At 42.8% G+C, this 18,953-nt stretch overlaps 1 protein-coding gene across 1 annotated transcript in view; it reads left to right on the forward strand.

The window, feature by feature from the left end:
• Unc79 (unc-79 homolog, NALCN channel complex subunit) overlaps positions 1-17,109 on the forward strand; it is a 211,737-nt gene extending 194,628 nt beyond the window's left edge. The window contains exons 52-53 of the mRNA XM_033766768.1: positions 8,269-8,310; positions 9,959-17,109. Of these exons, the coding sequence (XP_033622659.1) occupies positions 8,269-8,310; positions 9,959-10,159 (243 nt within the window). The 3' untranslated portion in view covers positions 10,160-17,109. The remainder of the gene's footprint in view (positions 1-8,268; positions 8,311-9,958) is intronic.
• Positions 17,110-18,953: the final 1,844 nt, after the last annotated feature.

The following is an 18,953-nucleotide window of genomic DNA, read 5'->3' on the forward strand; positions in this document are numbered from 1 at the left end:
ATTTATTTATTCTTCATACCAGGGATCATATCCAGGACTTTGCCCTTGCAAGGCAGGTACGATGACACTAAGCTAAATCCCTGGCCCTTTCTTTTTCTTGTTTCATTGCTGTGGTTAGATCCTCCAGTACAAGTTAAATAGAAATCGTGGGGGTGGGAAACTTTACTTTGTTTCTGATTCTGGAAAGAAAGCCTTTAGTTTCCTTCATTAAATATAATTGTTAGCTAATCGTTTTTCAGGGATTACCTGTAGCAGATTGAGTAGAATTCTCTTCCATTCCTAGTCTACAAGGAATTTTTGTCAGGAATAGATGTTGGGTTTGTCAAATGAAATGCCAAATGTCATTGAAATGGTTATGCTATGACTACTATTAATACGGTAAGTTTCTTTGCTTGATTTTTTTTTTTTTTTAGACAGGGTCTTGCTATGTAGTTCAGGCTGGCCTTGAATTCATGGCAATTCTCCAGACTCAGCCTCCCAAGTGCCACCTAACCCATCTTGATTGATTTTTTTTAATGTTAAACCAACCTGTAGTCCTGAGAAAAACCATACTTGACCATGGTGCTAATGTCTTGCTACATTCAGCTTGTTAGCATCTAAAAATTTTACATTGATGTTCATGAGGAATATGGGGCTATAATTTTCTTGTAATGACTACATTTGGTTTTGGTATTAGGGTAATGACCTCATAAAAAGAATTGAGATATTCTTCTTTTGTTTTCTGAAAACATTTGTGTATAATTGATATTATTTGTCCTTTAAATATTTGTTAAAATTCATCAATGAAGCCTCCTGAATTTAGAATTTTCTTTGCAGAAGGCCTGAAAATTACAAATTCAATTTAAAAAATAAATGTAGGAATATTCAAATATCTGTTTATTCTTGAGTGAATTTTGGTTCTGTGTATCTTTCAGGGAATTTGTCCATTTTTTTCAAAGTAGTCAATTTTATTGGGATGAAGTTGTTCATAATATGTCTAGTATACTTTAATATCTGTAGGATCAATAGTTATATCACCTTCTTCATTCCTGATATTGTTGAATTGTAGCTATATTTTTCCTCATTTGTGCAATTATGGTTTTAAAAAATACAACTAGTTTTGAGTTGTTTTTCATTGATTTTTCTCTGTTCTCCCCACCCCCTTTCTTTTTTGTACCAGGGATTGAACTTGAGACCTTACACTTGGAAAGCACGCGGTGGAACCACTGAGCTAAATCCACCCCCACTTTCTTTTTTATAAGTTTAGATTTAGCTTTTTTCCTTGTTTTTCTAGTTTCTCAAAGGAAAGGTGGTGCTCACTGATATCAGACTTTGAACAAACATACTTGATGAGTGCTGTAAATTTCCCTGAAAGCATTGATTTAACTGCATTCACAATTTGGTGTGTTGTGTCATTTGTTTCAGTCAGTTCAAAATACTTTGCTTTCTTTTAGGGACTATTGATTATTTAGATATATATGATTTAGTTTCCAACGTTTTGGTATTTCCAGAGACTTTTCTGTTATGGATTTCTAGTTTAATTCCCTTGTGGACAGAGAACATACTTTTTATATCTTTTGAATCATTTTAAATTCTTTGAATTTGTTTTGTAGCTCAGAATACTGTCTTTTAAAAGAAATGCTCTGTGTGCTCTAGAAAAGAATATGTCTTCTGCTGTTGTTGGATGGAATTTTCTACCAATTAGTTCATGCTTATTTATAGTGTTGTTCAAGTCTTCTATGTCTTTCCTTCTTGAATATTGAGAAGGGAGTATTGAAATATCTCTATAATTGTGGATTTGTATATTTCTTTTCAGATCTACTAGTTCTTGTTGCATGGCTATTATGAAGCACTGTTAGTAGGGGCATAAATGTTTAGGATTATTATTTTTTTCTAACAAATTGAAATTATGAAATATCCCTATTTATTTTTGGCAATACTTTTGCTCTAAATTTGCTTTGTCTGGTAATAAAAGTGGTTTAGCTTTCTTTTGTTTAACTGTTAGGCTGCTGCATCTTCTTACTTTTATCCTATGTCTTTATATTGAAGTGCTTTTTAAAGAGAGCATACACTTGGATGTTGCTCTTTTAAAATATCCAATCTGACAATCTCTTCCTTCTAATTGAGGTTTGTAGACCATTTTCATTTCATTTATTTTCTCATATTATTATGATTAAATTTATGATCTTGCTACTTATTTTTTCATATTTCACATCTGTTCTTTGTTCCCTGTTCTCTTTTTGTGCCTTCCTTTGAGTTGAGAATTTTATGATTAAATTTTAGTCATAATTTCCTCTTCTTTGTCTAATTTCTCAACATGGAAATTGTGCTCATTAACTTGAGAATTTTCTTCTTTTCAAATATCAGTATCTAGCGCTTTATTTTATTTTTTTGGTACCGGGGATTGAACTCGGGTCCTTGCACTTGCAAGGCAGGCCACCAAACCACTGAGCTAAATCCCCAGCCCAAGTGCTTTAAATTGATTGATTGAGCTGGGGATTGAACCTAGGGCTTTTGCACATGCTAAGCAAGTACTCTACCTCTGAGCTGTGCCCCTAGCCCTGAAATCTCCTTTTAAGTGGCACTTTAGTTTCCCTCAAATTCTGATCTATTTTCATTTCCATTCAGTTCAAACTGCTTCCTGATTTCCATTTTTACTTCCTTGGCTCATGGATTATTTAGAGGTGTGTCTTTAACAGTGTTATTAGCTCTGTGTTTTGTTGTTGACATTTTAGTGGTTGATTTAGGGTTCATAATATACACTTAAATTATCTCAGATTGCTGCCAAGTAGTAATAAAACACTTCAATTATTGTATAAGAACTATACAGTTATGTACTTCTCTTTCCCACCACCTGGCTTTGTATTACTATTGTCATCTAATTGGCCTCTACATATATTATAAATCAAATCATATATTGTTATTTTGCTTTAAGTAGTCAATTATCTCCTAAAGAGATTTTAAACAAGTTTTATATATTTTTATATTTGCTATTATTGCCATGCCTTTATTTGCCATGTCTAGTGCTCTGCATGCCTTTTATAGATCTAAACTTCTATCTTTTATTATCTTTCTTTTTGTCCCTAGCTTTTATGTGTCTCATAAATTCTTTATTTTATCTTCAATTTCACTGAATATTGAATTTTGGATTGGCAGTGTTTTGGTTTTTCTTGTTTTCCATTAGTTTAATGTTTCTCCTCTATCTGTTTGATTACATTAATTCCAACAAGAACTCTGTGTTGTTCTTATCTTTTTTCCTCTGTATGTAATATGTCTTTTTACTCTGGCTGCTATGAATGGATGTTGCTGTGAAAGGTTTTTGTCTTTACTACTGTTGTTAGGCAATTTGATGGTAATATGTCTTGTTATAGTTTTCTTCATGCTTGTTCTTAAGTTTCCTGAGCTCTTGGATCTATAGATTTAGAGTTTTTGTTAGATTTGGAAAAGTGTCATTCATTGTTTCTTCAAATATTATCTTCAGTGCCTCTATTTAACATGCTCAGTCTTTCTTATTCCTTCTTAACCTGAAAATAGTTTTAATGTCCCTGTTACTAATTCTGTTATCTGTGTCATTTTGTTTTTTATTTTCCCCCATTGATTGATTTTTCCTCTCATTATGCATCACATTTTCCTGTTTCTTTTCATGCCTGGTAATATTTTTATTGGATTCTTTTTTTTTTTTTTTTTTTGTACCAGGGATTGAACTCAGGACCCTGCACTTGCAAGGCAGGTGGCAGAACCACTGAGCTAAATCCCCAGTCCTTTATTGGGTTCTTGGCATTGTAAATTTGATTTTCTCAGGTACTAGATAGTTTTATACTCACATATTTTACATTCACATAAACATTCATTTTTATATTTGTGTATTTTATATTCACATAAACATTCCACGACATAATTAAATTACTTAAAATATTTTTATCTTTCTGAAGCTTGAATTTAAGTGTTTGTATTAGTCACCTTTCCATTGCTAGGGCAAAACAACTGACATACAAAAGTTAAAGGAGAAAAAGATTATTTTGGCTCACAGTTTCAGAGGATTCAGTTCATGGCTGCCTGTTTCAAGGAAGAAACATCATGGCAGATGAGCATGGCAAAGGAATGCTACTTAAACCATGGTCACCAGGAAGCAGGGAGTAAGGAAAAGTCGAAGACAGAGAGAAGAAGAGGCTGGGACTAAGAATATGCCCTGCAGTTACATCTCCAGTGACCCACCTCCTCCAACCAAACCCCACCTCCTGACAGCACATTCAGCTATGAATCATCAGTGAATTTAGCCATTGGTTAGCACCCTCAAGATTCATTCTCCAAAGTTCCTCCTCTGAATACATGAGTTCGGGGGACATATTAGACCTAAACCATTACTTCTTTGTTGGGTAGGATTGATGCATCATTTTGGGGGTTAATATTTCTTCACTAGAACTATTACACACCACTATTGTATGTGTACTCTCCTTACAATATGAGTTACAAGATTTTTCTAATCTGATTAGTAAGAACATAAACTCTTCTTGACCTCATGTGGCTGGTTTTCCTTTTAATCTATTTGTTTTTCTTCTTTCTCTCTTGCCTTTGTTGTTGAGTTTTCTTTTCTTTCTTTTTCTTTTTTTTTTTTTGAGTAGTTTTCTTTTCTATGTTCACTGATAAGTATTCAGCAGAGGACTCAAGGCGAATCCTTTGGGAATCTGTGGCATACTCTTTGTGCAGCTCCTTCCTTTGCAGTCCTCTGCCATGTACACTTTAGTCTGGGCCTCTCTGGATCCCAGTGGTACAGAAGACCGCTGGGCTGCACCTGGGTTTGTCCTTCTTGTGGAGCTTCCCAAAAGCTGTCTTCAGGCAATAAGCCCGGATTATTACAAGGCTTATCTTATTTCTTCCCTCTCAATGATCCTTGTACTACATTGCCCATTACTCAATATCTAAATGCCATTATAGAGTTTGGAGTTTTAGTTGTTGCATGTAGGAGAGTCTGGTCTTTGCTACTTCTGTCTTGCTTCGAAGGAACGTTTCACCACCAATTTTAATTGTGAGAGCTGAAATGAGCAGAGGTGAAATGAATGTAGCCCAACCAAATATTAAAATTTTCATTTATTTTCTAGCATAAACCAAGATAAGATGAAAAGTACCACTTTGATTTTGGTGGAAAAACACATTTTTAAAAAATGTACCTCACTTTTCTGGATATTGTTTCTGGAGAAGGAAAAAAAAATCTGACCAACTTCATTATAACATTACAGAGCCCAAAGGACATTACATCTGATTCTGTAGGTTTTGTAGAAAAAGGGAACTAAAATGAATGTTATTCAATAAGTCAAATTAGCATTCCTGAAATGGGATGATTTTGGGTCATATAATGCTATCAGTCATGATGAGCTTTAACTATATGCCTTCACTCATGTGATTTGATTTGTAAATCACAAAGCAGAGGGTCCTTTGCAGATATATTTTAGAATCATGTGATCACATGTTGTATCCATGAAAAAAACATAAACGCTTTAGAACCAAATCACTATTCCCATTACCTTACTTGTTCAGTAAGTCCTCAACTTATGAAGGAATTCCATTCTAGGAGAATCTTCAGAAGTTGGATTCTTTCCTAAGTCCAATGAAATGAGTCTTATACTCCTTTGACACAAATATATAATGTAAAGCATTAAAAAAAAAAACAAACACACATACAGATGCTGTACACTATTACACTGTACAGTAAGCCCACAGCAGCACAGCTGTGACAATGTCTGGCAGACATGTGAGCTACTTCCTCGATTTGTTTGTATCTATACTAATGTTTCTAATGCGAGGGCCGTTTATATCTGCGAAAATTCGAGTAAGTCGGGGACTTACTGCATGGGCTCTTAGTACCAGTGACAGCACTGAGAAAGGTGCCCACCCGGGACCAGAGTACTCACTGCTCCCTGAACCCCAAGTCCCTCAGATTCTTTGGAGATTCGTTCAGGTAATCCCCAAATAATCAAGTCATAAATAGTCAAGGTCAGCAAAAGTCTCTAAATATTAGGGCCCCCAAAGCTTGTTTTTTGTTCTTCTGGAAAAATATGGAGAGATGGTTAGATTAGTTATTCTTTGCCATTCAGAATGCCTACGTAAACCATGGCATTATCTGGCAACAAATTTCATAATCCCACAGTTTTGGAAATGAGAATTGAAGGGTGGGGGTGGGCAGGATGTTATTCTTTGGTATTCAGAGTTTTAGTCCAGTGATATCTTCTGGTACACATTGCAGTGCATATCTAAACACAAGTATGTTAGTGTTAGCTGGCTGCAGTGTAAACACCATGTTTCTGAATGCTGAGGAATAAACATCAGTGAAAGTCAAATTAGCAAATTGTATACATCCAAGGAATGTTAAAAGTAAACAACAGCGAGATTAGCCTTGGGAACAAAAGCATAGGGAGAAATACAGTTTATTGCATTACTAAGTTTATTTTTAAGGAAATGTTTGATGTGTTCAATGAGACCAGCAGCTTATGGACATGACTATGAACTCTGAGGTCACTTTTTTCCTCTCTCCATCATAACAAGGTGTCTTCCTGGTTCTGTGGTTTGTTCCATTCATCAGTGCTCTCCAGTTTGCCCAGGCTAGAAACCACAGCCCTTTGATTTTTTTCTTTTTTGGAGTAGCAAATTCCTCCTCATACCATCACAGGTTGCTCCTACAGGCAGAATCCCTCTTTGTTCCCAGAACCTATCCCTGGTCTTCGGTGGACTCTGCCTCCCTTCTCCATGCCCTTCCTTACCCCAAGGACTTTCTCGGTCACAGTTTACTTCTGATACATGAGATAACCCTCTTTGGAAGTTATATTGAATTTGGAATAAACTCCAGGTCCTTAACAGGGCACCCAGGTTACCTGCGGGCTGATGATGACTGGCCCAGCCTCTGCTTTTCTGAACTGGTTTGTCATGATGCTCCTAAGCAACCTCACCTGTGGCGTTATGTGATACCCACCCCCTTCTCCCTGCACACTGCCACCTCATACTTTCTCTTTGCTCTCTGGAGTACCTTTTAAGGCCCACTGCTGAGGCCACTGTCACAAGTATCTCAGGCTAGGCACTTGAACAGCAGAGGTTTATTCTCCTACAGTCTAGGAGGCCAGATGGCTGACATCAAGGTTGTAAGCAGGGCTGATTTCTTCTGAAGGTTATAAGGGGAAGACTGTTCCATCTCTCCCTCCCAGGCCCTGGTGAACCTTGGATATTTCATGGCTTGTAGATCTCTGCCTTCATTTCCACATGGTATTGTATGTGTGCATAGGCATGTGCCTCTGTCCAAACTCCCCTCTTTATAGGACCCCAGCTGCATCAGATTAGGTCTCCACCCTCTTCCAGAATGACCTCATCTTAACTAACTGCTTCTTCAACATTCCCATTTGCCAGTGAAGTCTAATCTGAGGAATCGCAGTATGGGTGCAATGAGTGTACCCTGCCTCTCTATGGGAGTGGAAGATTGGAAAGAAAAGGTAGTGAGGTCTGAGAAGTGCTAAAATGAAGAAACTAGCATTTTCAAACTTATTGGACCGTAGTCCCCATTTAAATCCATTTAAACTGGATTTAAACCAGATCTCTGTGGAACACACAGATGTTACATTCTGTCCCTGACTTCTGGATTTATAGACCAAAGATTTTTAATTACATTTTAAAGAACTGAAATGCAACCCAAAGACCAAAGCAGAGAGAGCTGCTAATGAAAGCACTCAAGTGGGAGCTCCCTCTGGCCCCTGAGGAAGGACCACATACATGGGACTGCAGAAAGAGAAGTCATCACTGCAGGGATCTGCTGCTTGTAGGGTGTGGACACCCACACACTACAGATGTCTGGCTCCATCTTCTTGTATTTCTGCTTCCAAAGCACAGCCAGGGAGCCCCAAGGGTTGTCTTTTTGTGTCACTGAAGCGTTTCCCTGCTGCCCAGTAACATTCTCTTAATTACAGGCACATGCTCAGTTCTAAAGATCCTGTGGAGGAAATTCTATTTTAATAAAGTGAGAGTTTAATTAAATACACATTTAATTTCCCATGTTTGGTAGCTTTCAAGACACAGTCATTTACTCTAAAGTGTGTATTTCAGGCACTTGTGGGATTCTCATTAACCTCCAAATGCCACCATCTCAGCAGGGTTTGGCCTGAGAAAGACACTTTGCTGATAACCGTTAGCTCCTCTGCAGGGATCCACATCCTTGCATGGTGTTAAAGGGATTCACTGTTCCCTTGCAGTAATGCAAATGTAGGGGAACAGAGGACAATAATAACCAGGCTTCTGTCTTTCTCCACACAGCTGATACCTATGTGGTTGCCAATGATTCAGTCAAATATCAAGGTAAGTTACCCCCTGCTCTCTTTCCTCCAGGGAACAGCAGAACATTCACAGAGATGGTTGATGCTCCATTTACTGTGGAGAAGGAGGAATTCAACCTGGCCTTGGTCTCACAGGACTAATAATGTGGGAGACCCTGTGGGCCAAATAAAAGGGCTGTAGAAGGAGACAGACGAGCCTATGTTCCATGCTCACTGTTGGTGGGGTTGCAGGTGGATGAGGTAGCCCTGGGTCTGAGCAAGGCTCAGTTTACTTATTAGAATCCAAACCCCAAAGCAGTCTTGTTTTTCGAAAATTCTTAAGGAATCTAGTCCCAGGCATATCCAGTGAGTTTCCTGACCACTAAGATTGATTTTCTGTGATGTAAATTCAACTAAGAAAGGATAAATATTGAACGTGTGACAGAACTGAGCTAGAAGGAACCTACTTCATTTCACACACAAGAAAATTTAGAATCAAAAGGAAGAGTAATTTGGGCAGGGTCCCACAGCCTGAAGGGGAGGGCCCTGGCTAAAGGTATTTCCCAATTCCAAACCTCACCTGGAGCGACATTTTGTCACTGTAGGGGCAGACATGCTCCATGACGAGCAAACATGGTTACTGGGGCTCAACGTTAAGATGGCAAAGGCAGCTGTCTCCTCCTTCCAAGTCCTTCCACCCGAGGCACTGGGAGTAGAGGGAGAAGGAGAGGCCAGAAACTCTTGGTGGGTCCCTTCTCTGCACTAGTGAGGGATGCTAGTGCAAGGAAAGTGTGTGGGGGGATGCTGAAGACACTGAGGCACTGAGAGCAAGGCAATGGTCAACAGTGCAGGCCACTTTTGTGTCTGGATTACGGCCTTAGGGCTGTTCGTGGCCACTGCTGGAGCAGGGACCCCAACACTGCTGAAAACCTGATCTCAGTGCTAGTTTTCACCGTGAAAGTGGATCCCTCCTATTCCCATCTGGAAGCATTCCAAATTACTTGCCCCATTGTCAATCCATGGCAGTTTTACATGGCAAAGTGTAAAGAAGAGCCAACAAAATTTGATGCCAAGCTAGGAGAAAGAACTAAGGCTTTCAGCCTGGCTTATTCATGTTACTTGACATGAGGACAGGGAGATTATAATAATACTAAAATGTAGCCAGCACTCACTGCACCCATGTTCTTTTCTAAACACTCTATTAACTCACTTGTGTTTATAGAGTCCTCTGAAGCAAGTGTGAGCATCCTGCTCTACCCAGAGGAAATCCTAATATAGGCTGGTCTGTTGAGAACATTGTCTGTTGAGAAGCCAAGATTTGAACTTGGGAAGCTGACCCAGAGCCAGGGTGCTTCTCCACTATGCCATGTGCTGTGTTGCCTCTGGGCACAAGTGTGTCTGTCAGCCAAGAGCCTGCCCTGTTGGCTGCTCACTCCCACAGCAGTGAGTCAGTAAAGATGAGCCTGCTGTTATTCCGATGGGGTTGGGCTGGGGCGACCCCAGAAACACAGGATAAGCACATGTCCCCTGCCCTGAGCGCTGCCAGACTTGAGAGTTTGCCCAGTGCAGGCCACACAGCTCTTGAACCAGGCCAAGGGCTGCTTTCAGAAGTAGCCCCACTGATATTCCCCAATCTGCCCTGAGCTCCAGGAGGAGATTACTAAATCAAACCATCTGCCCTTTCTTAACAGCACTTATCGGCAGGCCTCCAGCTTCGCCTCCAGGCCATTCAGAACAACGTGAACCACCACAGCCTAAGGACGCTGCCCGGCTCGGGCCAGAGCAGTGCTGGCCTAGCAGCCCTCCGCAAGTGGCTGCAGTGTACCCAGTTCAAAATGGCCCAGGTGGAAATCCAGTCCTCAGAAGCAGCCTCTCAATTTTATCCTCTATGAGTGGACTCCTCGGCTCTCAGTGTCAACACTCTGGTTTAGCAATAATGGGTTTAAAAACAAAACAATTTGATCCAAGCAGGTTGGGGAACATATTGGTACTGTACATTCTCTTTCTAGTTTAGTAAAAGATGTGCAAAGGCCGGAGAGGGCCACTAATGAAGCTTTCTTGCTACACATATTTCTGATGACTCCTTGGGCTATCTGATTAAGTGTTTCCTTACATTATTTTTTAAAAACCAAATCATTTTTCTTTAACTAACTTCTATTTTTTTTAAGAAAAAAAAAATAGACTGGTGGGTACTCACAGAAAAGTTGTATAAGTCCCCCTGTTGCTATTTTTGATGATAGAGAATAAATAGGGTTTTTGAAACCTTTGTAGTGTTTTTTCTTAAAATCCACTCTTGGCAATGCAATAAAAAAACCCGTCACCATAAGCCAGTGACACCTGACTGGAGCTTTTTGTCATTCTCCTGGGAAAAGTGGCAGCTTGCAAGGAACATTACAAAGTGCACTTAGAAATTAGGTGGTTAAACTGTGCCAATTGTTTTCTTTATTTTATAATATCATTTTCCAAAACTATCCAGTAAGTTTGGTTATTTTTAAAACTAGTTTTTCAACTCATTAGCACTAGGCTGTACTTTCTTGTAAGCTTTATGATAACCACTTTAGTTTTGTGAGTAAAAAATTTTATTCTTTTGTTAATAGTTGTATACAGTTCAATTTACAACTGTAGACTGCATACTGGACCGGATGAGTCCCCACACTGGCACAGAGCACTGCACCTGGAGTTATGTTTCATAAATGGAATTTTAATCATGTCAGAGCACCAAGACATCCACACTGATACCTAGCGTTGGATTGTGCATTCCAAGTGACATTTCTCCTTATCCCTGTAATGCACTGACTAAAAGAAGGCTTACTACACATTTAAGCTGTACATTGACATGTTATTAAATGCACTTTTTATTATCTTTGTGAGCCTGGGGTTTTTTAAAATCAGCTTATAGAGGTAGAGTTTAGTTCTTGACAACTATTTCTTCTGAAATTTTACAACTTCTAACTCCCTTTAAACTTCAGTTAGTAAAAGGTCCTTTTGTGAGAGAAACACAAGATTTATTGAAGTCCATTCTCTCAGGAGGACTTTGAGATCATGAGACAATTCTTTGGGTTTTTTTTTCCTTCCATGTTGCTTAGTAAGAGCCACCCCTTTCCTTCCAGGAGGCTTAATAGATTCATGTTTCTCAGGGGAAAGAAGTCCTGGATGTTTAAGTGTCCCACATGAATTCTAGTAAGACAGGGTGGCAGATCTTCATTCTTATGAAAACTTTCAGGCCCTGTATGAGGAGTACAGAGTGGTCCTTCTTTGTGTTTTGCCAATGCACTCTTCTGAAAGGCCTTCCTCCAGCCAGAACTGTCCTATGCCCAGTAATGCTTGGCTGAGCTTCCCTAAACATTTTGTCTTGTATTACCTTAAGTTGCACCTGTATTTACCTCACTAGAAAATAGCTGCTGCTTTGAGGATTGCATCCCCAGCCTTAGGGACATAGTACATGTTTAATTAATATCTACTGGACTGAATAGATTGAATGAAGTGACAGAGCTTCCTTGAACTACACAGTGGATTAGCAAGGATTAAATTATGACATTGTCTATTGTGCAAGAATCCCTAGAGGGGAGCACAGAAACAGGCTGGAGGAAGGAGACCCTGGCTGCTTTCGTGGATGGAGGTTTTATTGACTTCCCCATCTGGGCTTAGCTGTAGGCCTAGCTCTTGGCTGGTGCTGTACTTGCACTGGCTCAGGCAGCCTGAGCCTCGGTGGCCCCACCCTACCATGAGACAAGATTTAGAGGTATCCTCCACTTCTCCAACCCTATCTTCTTTGCCCACTTCTTTGCCCAGACTTCTGCCTCAACTTCCCTTTGCAGTTGTATCCCTTTGAGGGCTAGAGACAAGCCCTTAGCTCAGAATGTTTGTATGAGCCCCTGTTTAATGCATTCTGCTCACTGGACCTATTTCCTTTACCTTAGTCCCCACCAGGGTCCTTAGTCCCACCCAGGCACATCTGTCTCCTTGCCCTTGAGAAGTGTGATCCATTTTTCTGCCAGCCAGACCTCAGTGCTGCCCCCGTTGGCACACTGCTACTTCACTGATAGAGACCAGTGAGCGTCCCCAGCCTGCGTTTACTACAGACCCCAGTGTCATCTTCTGTTGTTACCTTATGCCGGCTCTACAGCAGACTGGGCTCAGCCACTTAGAAAACAGAAGCCAGGAAGAGAGGGGACATAACGCATTTTAACAGAATGGGCCCTGACAGGTAGGAGGCATTGCCTTTCACCTAGGTCAAGGACCAGCAAACTACATTTCCACAAGACAGATGCAGCCCACTGCCTGTTTTTGTAAAAAATTTTTGGAAGCAGCCACACCCACCACGTACAAACTGTCTATGGCTGCTTTTATGCTGCAGAGGCAGAGTTGAAGAGCTGCGACTGAGATTGTAACTCAGAAAGCCTGAAATATTTACCATCAGGTCATTACAGAAAGTGTGCTGACCCTTGGCTGAGGTGAAGGCCACCTAGGGGCACTGAGCTAGAGCCCTTGCACAGACACACACACATTCACACACACACACACACACACACACACACACACACACACACACACGTCAGTGGTCTGGGAATTTCATTATTAGTGTTTCCTCATCTGTGAAATGGGGACAACGGCACTTTCTACCTCATAGGGTTGTTGAAAAAATGCAAAAAAAGATGATGAAAAACATGCAAAGGGAGGGGGGACTAGGGTCATACCTGATAATGATATATACGCAATTATGTTTTTATTCTCGTGTTAAAACCTAGAGAGGAAAAGCCACTTGCCCAAGGTCACATAGCTTGTAAGGGGCAGAATCAGAACTAGACTCCAGGCTGTCTGACTCCCAGGGACTGTACTCCCAGACACATCCCGTGTTAACTCCTGCTACGCCTGCCCACACAGTCCCAGATGACAGCTGTGAAAGCGAGAGATCCCAACAAAATGTCCCTGACCCAAGTGTGGCCAGCAGTGATTATCGACTTGGAGAAGGGCCAAAGCATTGACTCAGTTTCACTTCCCTCACAGAATCCTACCAGTTTCAGCATGCGAACAGAACATTCTGAAACTTCGAAGAATGGAATGACCCAAATCTCCAAGTATCTAGGCTTTAGTCCAATGACTTTCATAATGGGCATGCCTCTTACTAGTTGGGTGACCTTGGACAAGTTATTAAACCTCTCTGGATCTCTGTTTTCTCTTATCTGTAAAATGGAGCTATCCATCTCTCTGGGGTGATGGAAGGCTCAACCAGGCAGAGGACTCTTGGTACCTTGGAGACCATACTGGGATCCACGGACTTCTGGGAAGACTGGTGCTACCTTATGAAGGCCACACAAGGGGACAGCTCACAGCTGCGGGCTTATTTCAATTTTCTTTCAGTCAGTGCTTCAGAATCAAGACCTACAAGATCTGTAGGAGCCAAACATGATCATTTGCTGAGAATGTCCACTGTCTATTGTATGCCATCTCTTTGCAAGAGTGCCATTCTGCCAGACGCCAGGATGTTTCTAGCAGATCTCTTCTCTGAGAATGTCATTCAGTGAAACCAAGTGGTTGCAGCAACTTCATTTCCATTTCTAAGTGATGAGACATCAAATAAGATTGGACTGGATCAGAGAAGATGAGTTGTCCACCAAGGCTGTCTCATGAGCTGGGACCTGGAACTAACTGGACACTGCAGACCATTTATTATACCTCTTTAATGATGTTAATTTGCAAATGTGTATTTTGGACAAACGGTGTTTTGATAATAATGGCAGGTTAAGAAGAATGGAGTGGTTGGAACTCAAGGGAGTAGTACCTAACCATGGTTTTATGAAAGTTGAACCCTTTGGGTGATGGTTGAGGTGTTATTAGTAAGAAGCTGGGCAGTTCCTTCAGTGGTAATAGCAAGAGGTGAGCTTCTTAAGAGAATTCAAGAGAAACCACAATGGCCACTGTATACTGAGCATCTGCTAGTCCCAGGTTCTTTACATATATTATCTTCATTTATCAGCCCTTCCCCAGTGGGAGATAGGTGTTTTCATCTTCCCAGTTTAGCAGGTGGGTCAGTTGAGGCCCAGAGGTTAAGTGCCTTATCCAAGGTTATGCAGCTGGTAATAGTGGCATTAGGATTAGAAGATCACTGGACTCCAAGTCAGAGCCTCACTCAATAATTGTTCATTTCTCTTTCGTCATGCTGGTTCCTGGCTCTTTTGGCTAATGTGTGCCAGGAGCATGGGTTAGAGAAGTCTGAGGGCTTTTTTTGAGGCAGCTCAATTGTATTGACAACACTGTTTATTGCTTATCTGTCATCAGTTTTGATCAAACCAGTTACTTCACCTACAAAGGTGTTTTCCCCTTCAACTTTGGGAATGAATTCATTTATATGAAAAAATTATGAATCACAAACCACCTTCAGTTTCCTCCTTAATTTAATAGTTTTATGTGAAAGAATAAACTTGTATGAATTGAAGATTGTGATAATGAACTCTATTGGATTTGGGATTTTTTGAGAGTTCACTCAGCCCTGAAGAGATTTGCTCTCATGCATAATCATAGCTCCTATTCGTGAGAATTCACCACATGTCATGTATTTTCACTATGTAACGTCATCGCATCATCACAATAGTGTGAGGTAGGCTACCCTATTATCAACCCATATTACAATGAGGAAACTGAGGCATAGAGAGATGCAATACTTTTGAAGTCATTCAATCAAAGACAGAGTAAACTTTGAATCTAGATGTCTTCCTCCAAAGTCTCAATTCTACCTGTTTCATAAACTGGTAGTTAAATGCTTGGTAAAGTCTCTTGCTACTCATCTAACCAACTAGGTAACTTAGAATCATTTAGACCAGACTGGCAGCCTCCTGTGGCTGACTGGCTGCAGTAATATTTTGTTTGGTGAGTTTGAAATTTATAATTTCTCCTTTGGATGTGATCCCCACTGTGGAACACTTGGCCCCTGTATATTTCAGCCTCCAAAGCAGAAAGAACCAGCCCCACAGCCTCTAGGCAGTAATCGTGGCCTCTGGGCACTTCACAGGCCTGGAATCTTCCCTCATGCCCTGTGGACTGTGGGTCTGCTACATGGTGTAAACTGACCTCCCATTTCTGGAGCCAAGAAATCTAGGGTCAAATGGGTCCTCCTCTCCCTGGTGTCACTCCTGTGCCCAACCTACCATTGGCCATGCCTCTGCACATGGCCATTGTCAGCCCACCACCATCCTGGATCATCCTGCTCAGGAAAGCTGAGGTCAGGTGGGTGGCCAGGGGAAGCCCCTATACCAGCTATGCCTTATAGGCTTCACAGAATTTAGTTGTTCCAGGAAAAAAGAGTTGATTTTTCAATCATGCAGCTCAGACAGGTCCCTGCAGGCCAGTGGAGAAGGGAGCCTCCCAGGGCTTCCTGGCAGACACCCTGATTTCTGCTCCTTGAAGTGGCCACTTAGAAAAGAAAGAAATCAGTGACTAATCAAGCATGAAGTACAGAAGCACTCTCCAGGTGAGGACAACCACACTGCCCAGTGAGGAGCAGGGTATAGAGGGGAGACAGCAGGATGTGGGCAGAGAGAGCACACAGACAGGCTTTGCAACCAGGTCTACAGGAGTGGGGTTCTGGACTTGGGAGCAGCCCTGCTGTCTAATCACGGGCAAGTTGCTTAATCTCACTGACCCTCAGTTTCACCATCTCCAAGGTGGAGGTGACATTTTCCTGTCCTATAAAGAGCACAGGATGGAATGCCCCAATAGGGACTTGGCGCCTATATGATCAGGGTGAGCCTTCTTGGAGCTCTTCCTGCCCTGTGTGCCTGGCTCTGCCGTAGTGCCCTGTATCCAAGCGGCCATTTAGCTCAAACTGTAGTGCCATGTGACAGCTGGTGTTTTGCTGAAATGAAATCACAGCTTGCCATGGGCATTTGGCTCCTGTTCTTTTCAGGGTGGTGTTCCCACGCTGCTGTGTTTCGTGGTGACTAAAGGCTGATTCCATGCTTCTGAGCCTGAATGAGCAACTGGGAAATCCTCCTCCATATGGCACGTTCTGTCAGCATTTGGACTTCATGTGGTGTAAGCACATCGTTGTATCTGTGATGGGGATAATATTCTGAAAATAATCAACAGTTATGTTTTTTATTCTTCTCCAGGAGATCGTGTGCCCTAGTCTGTTCCATGGACAGCGCGTGGAGGAGGAGGCTGGGAAGATTGTGGTCAAAGGGGTCAAACAGGAGGAGGGAGCAGAAAGCCCACTTCTTCTGGACGCTGGTGGATTGTTGGCAAAAGGAAAAGGGAGGAGTGTAGGGGAGGGCTGGGAGGCCAGGTGGCCATGTCTAAACCTTCTCCCTTGAGGACGTTGTGCAAGTGTCCGCGTGGAAATGTACCTGGGAGCCCTGGAAGATGCTGCCACGTAAACCTCCAGAATGTCCACAGCCATGTGCAGAGCCTCCAAGTTGCCAAGGGTCTCATGCTGAGAGAACAGGAAACTGGGCAGAGGCCACAGTCAGGAGGACAAGGCTACCACAGCTGGACATTTGAAATGGGAGCAGTGGGGGTTAGCCAGCGACACTAAAAGGCCAGAAGGGCACAGGCATAGCTTACATTCACCCATCTGGGAAACAGCCCAAGCCAAACCTTCTGCAGCAGAGACCTCCGCAGATCCCAAAGAACCATGTGTCTGAGACCAGCTCCCCTGCATCAGACACTACAAACAGGTGCTTCCTAGAGGATGGCAGGTCCAGGGAAGACACCCAGAAGACAGAGCATCTGTCCACTGGAAACAGAGTCATTGAAAGACACCAATGAAATGACAAGAGAAAAGACACCATCAACTTGCAAATTTCAGTTTTTTTCCTGCCCACCCCAGCCGTACCCAGTGCACATACCCAAGGAGGTGGAGACTCCTAACAGTTATATAAAATAAAACATTACATTCCTTATTATATGAAATTTGTAATTAATTCAAAAAATATTTCCCATGCCAGGTGTGTTTGGAGATCTGGTGATGAAAGAGACTAAGACCTGGGGAAGGCCTCTGTTCCCATGCACCTTGCATTTTAACAGGAACAGGAGGGCAGCAAGCATGCACACAAAAAAATAATCACTCTTAGTGGTGAGAAGTGCTGTGTTGAGGAGAAACCAAGGTGATGTTATAGCAATGCCTAGGGATGGTCAGAGAGGGCCACAAGGTGTTGGTGGGGGAAGAAGACAGCTGAGGTTGGTCCCTGCCCCCATCTTACAGATGAGGAAACCGAGGCTCCGAGAGGGGCAGAGCCTCGCTAGAAGTCACATATTAAGTCAACTGTCTTAGATCTAGGAACCCCTGATGTAGCTCCCAGGGGCCAGGAAGCCTGCATTTCCTGTCTGCTTCCCAGGGGCTGGGAAGATAACTGGGTAGAGATCTGGCTGGAGTGGATTTTGAACTCTGAGCTCCTGTCTGAGTTGGGAGAACTGGGAACTTGTAGCCACACAGCTAGGACTGAGCCATAGCTCTGCCACTTATGACTTCTCTGCCCTTTGGTAGCCCCTGAACATCTTCAGAGCCTGGTCTACTCACTCCGTAAAATAGGTGGTGTCCTCCTGCCTCCTAGGCTCTGGAGAGTGATCAAAAAGTAAGTAAAGGGCGAGGGATGTAGCTCAGTGGCACCACGCCTGCCTGGTAAGCACAAGGTACTGAGTTTGATCCCCAGTACCCCTCGCAAAAAAAAAAAAAAAAGAAAAAACTAAAGCTGGCCCTGGATGTCCTTCATCTCCACATTGCTGTCACCCTCTCTGTGCACAGTACAGATCCACTGCCACCCCCAATCTGCTCCTGTTTCCCTCTGCATCCCTAGGGCACTGTCTGGGTCCCCAATGGACACCTAAGGTAGAGGTGGCAAAAGGATCTCTGGCCAACAGCAGAAGATACTGCAACAGGAAATGCTACAGGAGAGGGCAAAAAGGGAGCACTACTCCTGCAGGGCTGTCTGCTGCCTGGGGAAGGGGTGTCACTCAGCTCTGTGCACGGACGGGTGTGTATGTATTCTGTGTGCTCAGGGAGGAGGCAGCCCGACAGGGATCTGATGATAGATGTGGCCATGCAGAGACAGCAGGGAGAAGCAAGCTGCAGAGAGGAGAGGGAAAGGAGGCAAGCTGGCTGGTCGGCAGGGGCTGGGGCAGCAGTGAGGAAAGGAGCTAGGGAGGGTGGCATCCTTGGCCTGGGCAGCCAAGGATGGGTCCATAGCAGCCAGTGAGTGGGCTGGAGGGAACTCAGGTGGACCAGATTGGCAAGTGGAGCCGGGGAAAGCTTGGGGCAGGTGGGGAGAGGGGCTGGAAGTGGAAGGGGATTGGTGGGAAAGAAGTGGGAGTGGAGGTGGGATTGCAAAGCGCTTTGGAGGCCAAGCCAGGACCCACCAGATTGGAGAAGCCGGAATCTCTGAGGTTTCCACAGGAGACCTTGAGGGGGAAGCTGAGCCTTGTGCTCTGCATGATGTCTGGAAGGCAGCAGGTTTTCATATTTCATATTTGACTCAATGAACAAATCATGGTGGACGGAAGCCAGGAGCCCAGAGACACCTGTTCAGGAGAGGATGGAACTTGGAGTGGGCTATTCCACCAGCACAGAGGAGGACAGAGAAGGGCTTGGCAGCCCAGGACCTGCCAGGTGGTGGTGCCTGGAGCCTGGGGTGCTGTTTGTGCACAGATGGAGACCGGGCACCTTCCACAGGTAGTGGCATTTCTCAGGTTCTT

This window comes from Fukomys damarensis, unplaced genomic scaffold (genome assembly GCF_012274545.1).
Source record: "Fukomys damarensis isolate Sample0158 unplaced genomic scaffold, DMR_v1.0_HiC HiC_scaffold_21, whole genome shotgun sequence".
NCBI lineage: Eukaryota > Metazoa > Chordata > Mammalia > Rodentia > Bathyergidae > Fukomys > Fukomys damarensis.